The 11,544-nt window shown below is 28.0% G+C and overlaps 1 protein-coding gene across 6 annotated transcripts in view; it reads left to right on the plus strand.

The window, feature by feature from the left end:
* Positions 1-9,579, plus strand: part of LOC105845382 (putative uncharacterized protein DDB_G0274535) — a 16,217-nt gene extending 6,638 nt beyond the window's left edge. For 4 of the 6 annotated variants that reach the window (XM_065809223.1, XM_065809221.1, XM_065809224.1 and 1 more), the window contains exon 2: positions 8,280-9,579. In XM_065809223.1, coding sequence (XP_065665295.1) covers positions 8,282-9,544 — 1,263 coding nt within the window. In that variant the 5' untranslated portion in view covers positions 8,280-8,281 and the 3' untranslated portion in view covers positions 9,545-9,579. Of the gene's footprint in view, positions 1-2,415; positions 2,558-8,279 lie in introns of all 6 variants that reach the window. The other 2 variants (XM_065809220.1, XM_065809219.1) reach the window with 1 other exon arrangement.
* The last annotated feature ends 1,965 nt before the right edge of the window (positions 9,580-11,544 follow it).

Genomic DNA, 11,544 nt, shown 5'->3' on the forward strand with positions numbered 1-11,544 from the left:
TATATATATATATATATATATATATACATACATATATATGATAAAAAGATATAAACTCAAATGTTATTTTATACTTAAGAATAAACGCTGAGTATTGTTTTATATTATTAGTTTGGATAAAATTGCACTTATAGCCAAATAATGACTTTAATTTATTTGAAAAAATAAAATTAAGGATGATGAAAATATTTTACTGTAATTCCTTTCTGAACGTACAAATATTATTATTATTATTGATAACTTTATAAGGTATAACTTATAAGGAATTGTTTAGGAATAGAGTTTTGCAATCCCTAAAACAACAAAATTTTTAAAGGAGTTTTTTGGTCTTTTAAACAATTAAAAAAAAAAGTTTTTTGTAACATTGCTTTTTTTTTTTTTGTTCTTTTATTTTTTCATAAGAGATCGTCCATAAAGTACGTACGCTCGGAGGAGAAGTGGGGTCTGTAAATACCGTAAAGGAGATGGGAGGGCAGTGGGTTAATTGTAAAATAAAGGAGACTCTAAACTAAAAATATATTATAAAATGTTAGATAAATAGGTTAAAAGCGGAGGTACTTTTAGGGAGGTGGAGGGTACGCAAAAAAGCGTATTGCAAAATGCATGTGGGTGTGTGTGTGTGTGTGTGTGTGTGTGTGGGGGGGGGGGGGGGTTGTAAACGAAAATAAAGCGCACGTACTTTATGGACGACCCCAAATAACTTTTACAATAAAATAAATGAAAGAAGAATGCATATAAAAAAAAATTTTGTTACGTATAGAATAAGGACGCGGAGACTTGCTGAAGATCAGGTAATCTTGTCATCAAGAACCGCTTACAACCGTTACGTGTTTAAAACAATTTTGTAATGTGTAAAATATAAATTAGGCAGTCAAAATAAAGTTTATAAAACGAAAGTTAGAAGTAAAAATTAACGTTTTATATAAATACTTAAAATACAAGACTTGATAGGTATTAAATGTATAATTTAAATTAACATGATATACAAAAATAAAATTAACAAAACAAAATTTAAATATACAAGTATACAGTCAAATAAATATTTTTTATATAAGAATTCGTAAAAACATTATAAATAAATCAAAATAATTAAATTTAAAAATATGTAAGTATGTTTTCAACAGAGAGAAAGATATTTTTTAATTTACTTTTAAATGCGAAAAAGTTCCAGTCTTGAGAAAAATCAAAATGTTTCAAAACTATATTGTTCCATAGAAACGCCCTTCGAAAAAAAATACAAAACTTGCCTAAATTGGTTCTGAACTGGTTGAAGAATGAAATTATCATTTCATAAATTATATTTATTTTTTTCTTTTAAGGAACATAAATTGTGAAAATAAACCGGAGCTGTACGAGTTTTACATTTAAACATAAAACACAGTACATTAAAAATATTTATTTGAAATATTTTCAAAATATTCATTTCAATAAAAAGAGTCTTAGCATGTGAAAAACGATTTTTAAATTTAATAAGACGTGCAGTATATTTCTGTTTTCGATGAAGAGATTCTAATTTACTTTTATTGACACTACCCCAAGCCGCATTCGCATAGTTTATGTGGCAATGGGTAGTATAGTCGAGTAAAAATATGTTTATATGCTTCATGTTTTATATAACATACGTATACTTTTCGAAATTATGCAAGTAATGTTTTTGATGTGTTTTTTCCATGTGAGATTTTCATCAATTGAAACCCCTAAAAAGTTTGTACAAATTGCTCTCTTAATTAGAACGCAATCAATAAGATGAGGAGGAAGCTCGATAACTCTCGGAAGCTCGGAACTCTTTTTCATTCTTAGAGTTAGAATAAAAAAGAGACCATTTTGTTTTTTCAATATTCAGAGAAAATTTATTTGATTTAAACCATTGAGAAACTTTCATTAGTTCATTGTCCATACAAGAAAATAGTGTCGTTATGTCGCTATAAGATAAAAAAAAATTTGTGTCATCACCAAACATAACTGTCATTAAACTGGATGCTTCATAGAGGTCGTTTAGACAAATGAGGAAAATAAGAGGTCTTAGTACTGATCCTTGAGGAACTCCGCAAGTTATTTCTAATAATTGAGATTGCGATGATTTGTCGAAATGAACAAATTGTTTTCTATTGCGTAAATAACTTTTTATAAGCTTAAGAAAATTTCCTGTGATTTCATAATTTATTATATTTTTAGGTTTTTGAAAAGGATTTTATGGTCAATCATATCAAACGCTTTTGATAAGTCAACAAAAATGCCTAAAATAAATTTGGGCTATTCCACGTTGTCACGGCGTGACATTTGACTTTTTTTGGGGGAAAAACATCAGATTTTAGCGCATTTAAAGTTAAAAATTTAAAACTTAAAGATACTAAAAAATTTTCATATACATTACAGTTTCTAAAAACAAAATTATTTAGTTTTAATATTTTATAGGACTTTTAGGTATACGCATTAAAAGGTTGCGTCACGACTTGACAAAAATCTAGCATTTTCCGCCATTAGAAGAAATGACAGTAGTTCAGCTCTTGTGGATATTTTGAAATATTTTGTTGTTGTTGCCTTGGATACTTAAAAGGTGTTATAATAGTTTCATAATATTTTTATAATGTTTTATGAATTTAAATGGGGACACAACATAAATAAATCAACGGAGATTAAGTCACAACGTGACGTCACGGTGTGACCAGTACAAAATCTTTGAGTATTAAGACAATAACATCATCAAAAAGACAGTTTTTTTTTTTTTTTTAAATTTTTTTTTTCTTCGCTGTTTATATAAAAATAAAATAATAAAATTACAATGAAACTTTTACGTTACACAAAGAATATATATAAAACAGACAGGGGCTCAAAGAAGATACGGATGACTGGTGTCACCACAATCTTTTCATAGAGCCCCTTTACAATAACATTTAAAGCCCACATGGCTTTAGTAAATTCACAATAAAATATTTTTTCTGAAAAATACTACGTGAAGAATAAAACTCAATAACATAATTTACAATAACATTTAATAACATTTAAAGCCCACATGACTTTAGTAAATTTACAATAAAATATATTTTCTGAAAAATACTAGGTGAAGAATAAAAACTCATATATACATCCTCATATATACACATACACATACAAAAATACATATACAAACATATTTACACACATACATAAATATACTCGCATATATATCAGAAGTTAAAGAGATGCAATTTCATTTGTCGTTTAAAAGAGAAAGTGCTTTTCAAATCTTTTATATTGTTATCTTTTAATTGATTCCATAATGACGGACCTTGTTTAATAATTGAGAATTTTGACACACGCGAAATTTACTCTGCTCAATTGATAGTTATGGTTGCTATTTGACCGAAGATTGTATTTTTGTGAAAACGCTAATGTAAAAATATCAGAAAATACTTTTGGCAGCAAGTTATTCTTATATTTATACATAAATATTAATATTTGAAGCGAATTAAGTATTGATATATTTAACACATTCATGTATTTCATTACAGGGGAAGGGTTTTCTAATCTTTTTAAATAGTTAACCGCTTTACATGCGTGGTTTTGTAGCCTCTGTAATCTTATTAAATTAGTTTTGTGTGTGTTAGCCCAAACAATATTAGCGTAAGAGAGATGACAATGAAGAAAACTGAAGTAAAGCTGTTGAAATAAAATAAACCAATTTATTTGGATTTTTTTAAGATTGATATAACAATAAAGTTTAACAAAACAGTTTATTTACAATAATTTCAAAAAAAGTCTTGTAAAATTCAACTACGTTTTTTTATTAAATTTTATCTAGTTAACTAAGTATGATTCACTTGAATGAGGTTTCATTTTCATTTTATCATTAAAATGTTTTAAGCAATGGGAACTAAATATTCCAAGCGTTTTACAAGCATTATTAATGATGGTCGCTCCTATACCATCGCATGGTCCTTTACCATGAGACGTTGCAAAGTAATTCCAGCAAATTTTAATTTTGTGCTTGCTTTCAAGCCATGGAATTGAAGCTACTATGCAACAACTTTTAAATTGACTGCTTGGACCATCAGACCAAACTTGCAAGTATTTTATATCCTTTCTAATAAGGTTAGTTATTAACAAGTCAATAAAATAAACAACTGAACTTCTTGAATGGTTCAAACCATCAGAAATAATAACGGCAGATTTACAAGAGTCACCATGCCAGCTAACAGCAGTAAATAATGTTACTAATTTTTTGTTCCAATATGCTGACTGAACTTCATCATGCCAGAAAGTTGAGAAGTTTTCTGCAAAGTCAACTTGTAACAAAACTGAATCAAGATTGCTTTTTAAAACTTTTTTTTTGGTTTTCATTACTCATTGATTGTTTTCCTTTTATAAAATAATGCAAAAGAAATTTGGGGAGCATTTTGCAAACATTGTTATACAGAATTGTGGCTTTGTCTTTTTTTATTGCTTTTTCGAGGTACTTAGTTCGATTAAGTTGCCTAACTTTCTCCCAAAGATACCAGGTAATTTCTTTATCACGGTTTATTTCATCTAATTGGTATGTTTTGAGAAATAACTTTCCGTCCTTCAAACTTCACAAAGATTATTCCAACAATTATCATTTTTCTCGTCACACACTAAAGTATTTAATAAAGCATGCGAATAAAGGGAAATTTTTAAATCGATGAAATGTAATGCTTTGAGTGATAAAGTAATGTTTTCATGTTTTTGACATGAACAAACATTTCTAGGCATTAAGCTTGATAAAAGTATATGGCCTGGTTTCAAACTAGCAAACTTGGATTTATTGATTGAAAAATCAGTGTGTTCGTTTTTGAATATTTGATATGCTTCACTTATATTCATTGTTAAATACCTTTTTTGCATTTTCTTTTTTTCATTATAATTTTTAAAATAATCGTATCTCTTACTCCAGGTGCCTGGCGGGATATACCATCTTGTTCAAAAAAACAAATGACGCATAGCTTCGTTTGATCATTAAGAGCATTAGGTCCATGTGTGCGTTGCATATCTGGTAAATTTTTGTTAAGCTGAATTGCAAGTTGTTTAACCACAGCTGCTTTCTAAGAGGAGAAGTTGGAAGAGCACGTATTGGTTTTTAAACAGTTTTACCAAGTGTACAAGGTGATTAGTAAGCAAGAGAGATGTTAGATGTTATTTTAGATATAGAAACTCTACTCTTTTTTTTATTAACTTGTCCTTTAAACGCGCTAATTCAACATTAGAATTTTGTTTTTCCTTTTTCCGTTACGAGTCCTTTTCCTTTATAGAATCCGGACCAAATTTTTGCATTTGTCTTTCTCTATACCTTCTCTGGCGTTCAGCTTGTGTCAGAGGCATTTTCATTACTTTCAACGTAGAACTAAACAATTTGTTTGTGAAAGTATACTTTTTATAAGAATTGTATAAACAACAAACATTCAGAATAACTTCAGCAATGGCGCGACAAAATTTAAGAAAAACTAAATAACAAAAGTGTTAGTGAAATATGTCTACATATTTACAGGTACACCTAGAAGTTTAATTAAAAAAAAACAATATTAGTTATATTAAAGGAGGTTTCAAAACTTATCCACAAATAAAAAACAATAAAAATACTACAAATGTTTAACAAACATGTTTTTGCGTAACATTTTTATAAAAATTAGTCTTCAAAAAATTTAATTTTAAAAAATGTCACGCCTTGTCGTCATTACGTGACATAAACTTAAGACACATACACAAAAACTAAAAATATTTAAATTTAGATATCTATTTATATTTATTGTCCTATTTTAGTTACAAGTAATTTATAAATATTTATTTAAAATAAATAAATATTCTTACGCTAGAATGAAAAATGTTACTATTAGTGTCACAGCGTGACAAACTTAAAGAAGACCAAATAGAAATTTCTCAATGAAAGACTATTTAATTACTATAATAAATTTTCAATTTGAAAACCAAGAGCCCCATCTATATTTTGCGTGAGACAAATCTACATAGAAATTTAAAATCTACTTGGAAATTTAAAAATGTTTCAAAAAAAGAAGGTTTCAAAATGATTTACTAGAAAAATAATTTAAATTTGAAGTCTAAAAAATTTTGTTTAGAGTTTAAGCATCAAATCCTAAAACTCTTCGAAAACCAGTTCTACATGTTTCATGTTTTTAGAAACTACAAACCTTTTAATTTTGAATGATACATTTAGTTTTTTATTTTCTAGGATTTTAAATTTATATTAAACTTTTTGTACAACGTGGAATAGCCCGTTTAGACTTTTCAAAGGAATCTGTAATATATTGAGTTATTTTTAGTATAGCGTGCTCAGTAGAGTTATTTTTCTTAAACCCATTGATTTTTATATAATATATTATTTTGAGACAGATGTTGGAAAACTTTGTTATAAGGAAATCTCTATCAAATTTTAGAAAAAACAGGGAGAACAGAAATAGGACGGTAATTACTGACATTCAACAAGTCTCTTCCTTTAAATATTGGTGTAACTTTCGCTATTTTCAACTGATCAGGAAATATTCCTTGATCAATTGAACATTTCAATACCTTATATAGAACATTTTTTATGGTTTCATGTGAGTTAATAACCACGTTTCCGCTAATATGCTAAATAAATAAATTTTTTCACATACCAATGTGAGGTTTTTAAAAGATTGCTGACTACGGTTATGACGACATTACACATAATATTGGCAAATTATGGAAATCATTTCTTCTTTCCGAAGAATGTAGAAGCACATTAGAAAATATTTCTTTCACACAGATCTATGACAAATGTGGTTATTTTGCACTAGTAGAAAAATAATAACATAGGAATGCATATACTTATTATATCCCATTTATTATAATTTCAGCATCATCTATTGTAATTTCAGCATCATCTATTGTAATTTCAGCATCGTCTATTGTAATTTCAGCATCATCTATTTTATCCGAAAATTATGTAAAATAAAGGTTATGATAACAAATAAATAATTTTGTAAAGTTTGTGAATTTAGTAATCAGTAGTAGACCATTTAGCAAAATATGTTAATTTTTAGTAAATAGTAGATTACCATAATTGTACCTTTGGAGTGAAAAACAATCCGCAAAGTAAATTCTCGAAGTGCCTATACTATAGACTCTATAGTACGTTTTTTACGCGCGAATAAAAATAATCAGCAAAATAATTTATGCTCTAGTCATAAAAAGTACGGTATTAATTATAAACTATAAACTTGCACGGTAAACGGTATTAATTATAAACTATAAAATAATAAACTTTTTCAATATAATTCCAGTATTACAAAACTTGATGCTTTGAAATGTTTTCTGTGATGTCTAAAAGTTTTGGCACTATTCTGAGTCTGAACATCAGATAAAATAGACAAGTTGTTAAAACTAGGAGGACTTCAAAAACTTATTTTGATTCACAAAAAACCCAATGCATTTAGACTGTAATTTTTTAGTAAATTTTTTTTTATATTTACTTTTTTTTTATTTATTATTCTTATTTAGTTCTTTATAAATAAAAATACGACATGCCAAAGCTGAAAATTCCAACTATAAATTTACCGACTTTGTATTAATACAATTGCAGTTAGTTTTATATTTATAAATCATATTTACAGCTAAAAATTTAGGCTTTTATTATTTATAGTGTCTCTTACGTCGCAAGCTGAATTCTATTTGCTGCAAATTATTTTATGTGGCAATTTGTTGATACACAATTTTCGTTTTATCCATTTAACTTTAAACTGTTTCATTGAGAGAAGTAAAAAGAAAACTGCGACAGGTTTTAAGTGGTGGTGATAGTAATAGTAGTAGTAGTAGTAGTAGTAGTAGTAGTAGTAGTAGTAGTAGTAGTAGTAGTAGTAGTAGTAGTAGTAGTAGTAGTAGTAGTAGTAGTAGTAGGAGTAGTTGTTGTTGTTGCTGTTGTTAATTTTATTATTGTTGTTGTTATTTTTGTTGTTGTTGTTAATGTTGTTTTTGTTGTTGTTGAGAATGTTGTTATTGGTGGTGTTGGTGGTGGTATTCGTGTTTTTGTAGTTGCTGTTTTTGTTTTGCTAATACTAATATGAAATCGAATAATTACTAATGTTTACATATGTTATTAGATAATTGTAAACTAAATAAATAGTAATAAAAACAATATAAATAAAAAAATATTTATTACTAAAGAAATAAAAACAGCATAAATAAAAAATAAATAATTTATTAAGCAAATAAAAACAGTATGAAAAATTTCTTTGTATTGTTTATCTCTAACTGATTCTTCTTTTTTTTAAAGGTCAAAAAATATTTTAAAATTGATATATTTATATTAGCAATGACAAGTGATTCGATTGATGATTCTGAATTAATGGAGCACCAAAGTATTAAAAATCTATCTTATTTTATAAAACTGGATAAAGCGCCAGAAAAAAATTTTACATCGTTATATGCATCCGAAAATGTATTGCGTGAAAAGATCATTCCAGTTGAATCGCGTCACAGTCAATTGCACGAAAAGATGCTTTTAGAAGCTTCAACTGAAATTAATCAAAATAAAGACAATAATAAGATTTCGATAAATTATTTAGAGGAAAACCCGCACAATGAAAGTATATACGAAGGTAACAGATCACCTAACTTTAGATGGACTGAAAACTTTTCAATTACTGGGAGACATCGGATCGACACTTTAACTGAACTCGTTAGATGTGACCAGAATGAAACATCGACTGAACTTGTTAAACAAAATGATGCATCCACTGAAGTTTATGATAATATTCTTCATTTAAATGCAATTGAAATAATAAATAAAGTGAATATATCAAAAAGTACAGACAAACTAAATATATTTGAAAAAAAAAACTCTGAAAATTTTATAAAAGCAAAGAACATAGAAAACCACATAGGTAATAAAAAATGCGAAGAAGCATCAAAAAACAATTCTTCAATTAAAAGAAGAGTATTGGGACGTTCTTGGAGTACAATCTCTGACCGAAATACGTGTAATACTTCAACAGCATCAACATTTACGAATGCAATGTCATTGAAAGAGACAATAGCGCCAAAAAATGAGGTCACTAAAAGAAGAAATCTAGGTCGTTCATTAAGCACTAACTCCCAAAATAATAATATATTAAATAATGTAAAATTAACAAACTCAGAAGAAATTGTTGAAGGTAAAGAGCGCTCATGGAGCACGAGCACTGAAAGAAATAGTATATGTAGTACTACTCCTTTAATGACATCAGATGAGGCTAACAAACACCAAACACCACAAAAACGTAAAGTACTTCATCGATCACTTTCTTCTTGCCTTAGTCGATTTAAACAAATTTCAGTTTTTCAAATGAGATCACATCAAAAACTTTTTAGTGAAGACGGGATATCAGATGAAGATGATAGTGAAACGGATCTTATAGTTCACAATTTAAGAAAATGCGTTTCTGTCCCAGACTCATTGAACGAAGAAGATTTAGACACCTCAAAACTTTTTTTACCACGTCGAATGGCAATATGTTCTGAAGTAAGAACTCCTGCTTTGAAACAGTTAAAAGCGTATCTTGTTTTAACCAGACTTAAACAATATAACTTTTTGTAAAATTTTAAAAATTATGCTCTAAACAATGCTCTAAAGTGTGTTAGTAGTGAGAGAGGTGTAAAACAGTATTGTTTGAATTTATGAGGGTGTATGGGAAATGGATGCGTGAGTAAAACTGAAGTGTATGACATAATTGTTAGCAAATACTCAAAGAAATAGCTGTTAGGTTATGCGGACCATTAGCAAATACAAAATTTTCATTGAACTGCGCATTAGGGTGGGTCGTACTTTTAAAATTTTGGATATGGGAGCGTGCGCAACATTTTTTTTATGTATTAGGGTATTGGAAGAGACGTGAATAATTTTTTTTTTCTTAAAAAGTTCATCTAGTGTGGGCGCAGGGCGTTTGAAAAATGTCAGTTTTACAAAAATCTTATTATATTGGCATTTTTCGGCTTTTTTTATATTAGCCAAAGGAAAGGCAATTATTAAAAAACAATAAGACATAATATAGACATAAAAAATTAAATATATATTCGGTGCTACTTTTCTTAATGCTATACAAATACGATAGACGTAAGAAAAGTTGGCTACCATTATGGATTTTACAAAAAATATCTACTTATAAATTTTAGAAATGAGAGCGCGCGTAAAATTTTTTTTATGTGTTAGGATATTAGAAAAGACGTGAATAATTTTTTTTTTCCTAAAAAGTTCATTTATTGTAGGCGCAGGGCGTTTAAAAAATGACAGTTTTACGAAAAACTTTAAAAAAAATTAGTATACAAAACTTGTTGTTGTTATTTTCAATGTGCGTAATGCTACTAGTATAAAATGAGGTGAATCATGAAACATATTCATCAAACTTTGTGGGCTTTGGACTTATATCCTCCCTTCCATTATTATTAAAAACCATTAAAATTATTTAAATACAGGAAATGGTGTAGGATTTTTTATTTTTATAAAGTTCCAATAGCTTATTTGTAGGATAATTACTAAGATAATAGTTTCCTGACGATTTGCGGTTTAAACGAGTTTTATTTATTTATGATCACTTTGGCATCCTAAATATTGTAATAAAAATGTAATTAACAAATTTATAACATATTTATAAAGGTCGTTTTTTTACCTACTACAAAAAGTACCAATATTTCTTAACAAACATAACATCAATTTCATTGCTATAAATGGCTAAATCTACTCGAGCTCAAACAATCTTAAAATGCCCTAAATTGCATGAGCTATTGGGTAATGGACTCGAACTTTGTTTATCAGAGCTGCCTACGCTGAGAGATAGTTTACGGTATGGAATTTTGTTTCGTGATAGATCAGTTACACATTTGAATACAAGATGTATGTGTATACAAATATTTATTAAAATAAAAAGTATTTGGATGTCAGCAAATTCTACAATCCCGTTGGTCTCAGAAAAATACGCAGTCGATAAACTTGTCCTTGAATGGAAGATTGCAAAAGACATTAGAAAACTGAGAACTACAAAAAAAAGAAATATGTATACGGACAAGCTTGATAAGTTATTTGACTTGACGAAATGTAAGTGCAACATCTTTAGCTGTAATGAAAATGGATGCAATTGTTGTCTTTTTAAAGCTCATGTAACTTGCATATGTCCAAAAGTAGCAAAGATACCTTTGCAAGAACTATTTTTCCTACAAGCTCAAAGAAATAAAATTGGTAACAAAAGTTCTTTACAAATAGGATTAGTTGATATACCAGAGACACATCGGTTAACAAGATATTTAGGTAGAAAAGAATCCGACTCTAAAATACCTGGAACACTTAGTGAGGATGCAAGTAAATGCTAAAATACTAAAAATATTTTTGTCAATTTTTGTTTAAACTGTGAATTAAAAAGTTGAGTATAAATTGATTATAAATTTTTTAACATAATTTAAAATTGTTTAACATAATTTATTTTCTCCTTTAGCAGTAGAATTTCAAACAACAGATGGTTCTGACATTGGCAACAAAAATGCAGATAATACAGAAAAAGTTGACTTCAGTTTGAAAAAAAATTACTTAGATATTACCAGGGTTTC

This window comes from Hydra vulgaris, chromosome 11 (genome assembly GCF_038396675.1).
Source record: "Hydra vulgaris chromosome 11, alternate assembly HydraT2T_AEP".
Classification (NCBI taxonomy): Eukaryota; Metazoa; Cnidaria; class Hydrozoa; order Anthoathecata; family Hydridae; genus Hydra; species Hydra vulgaris.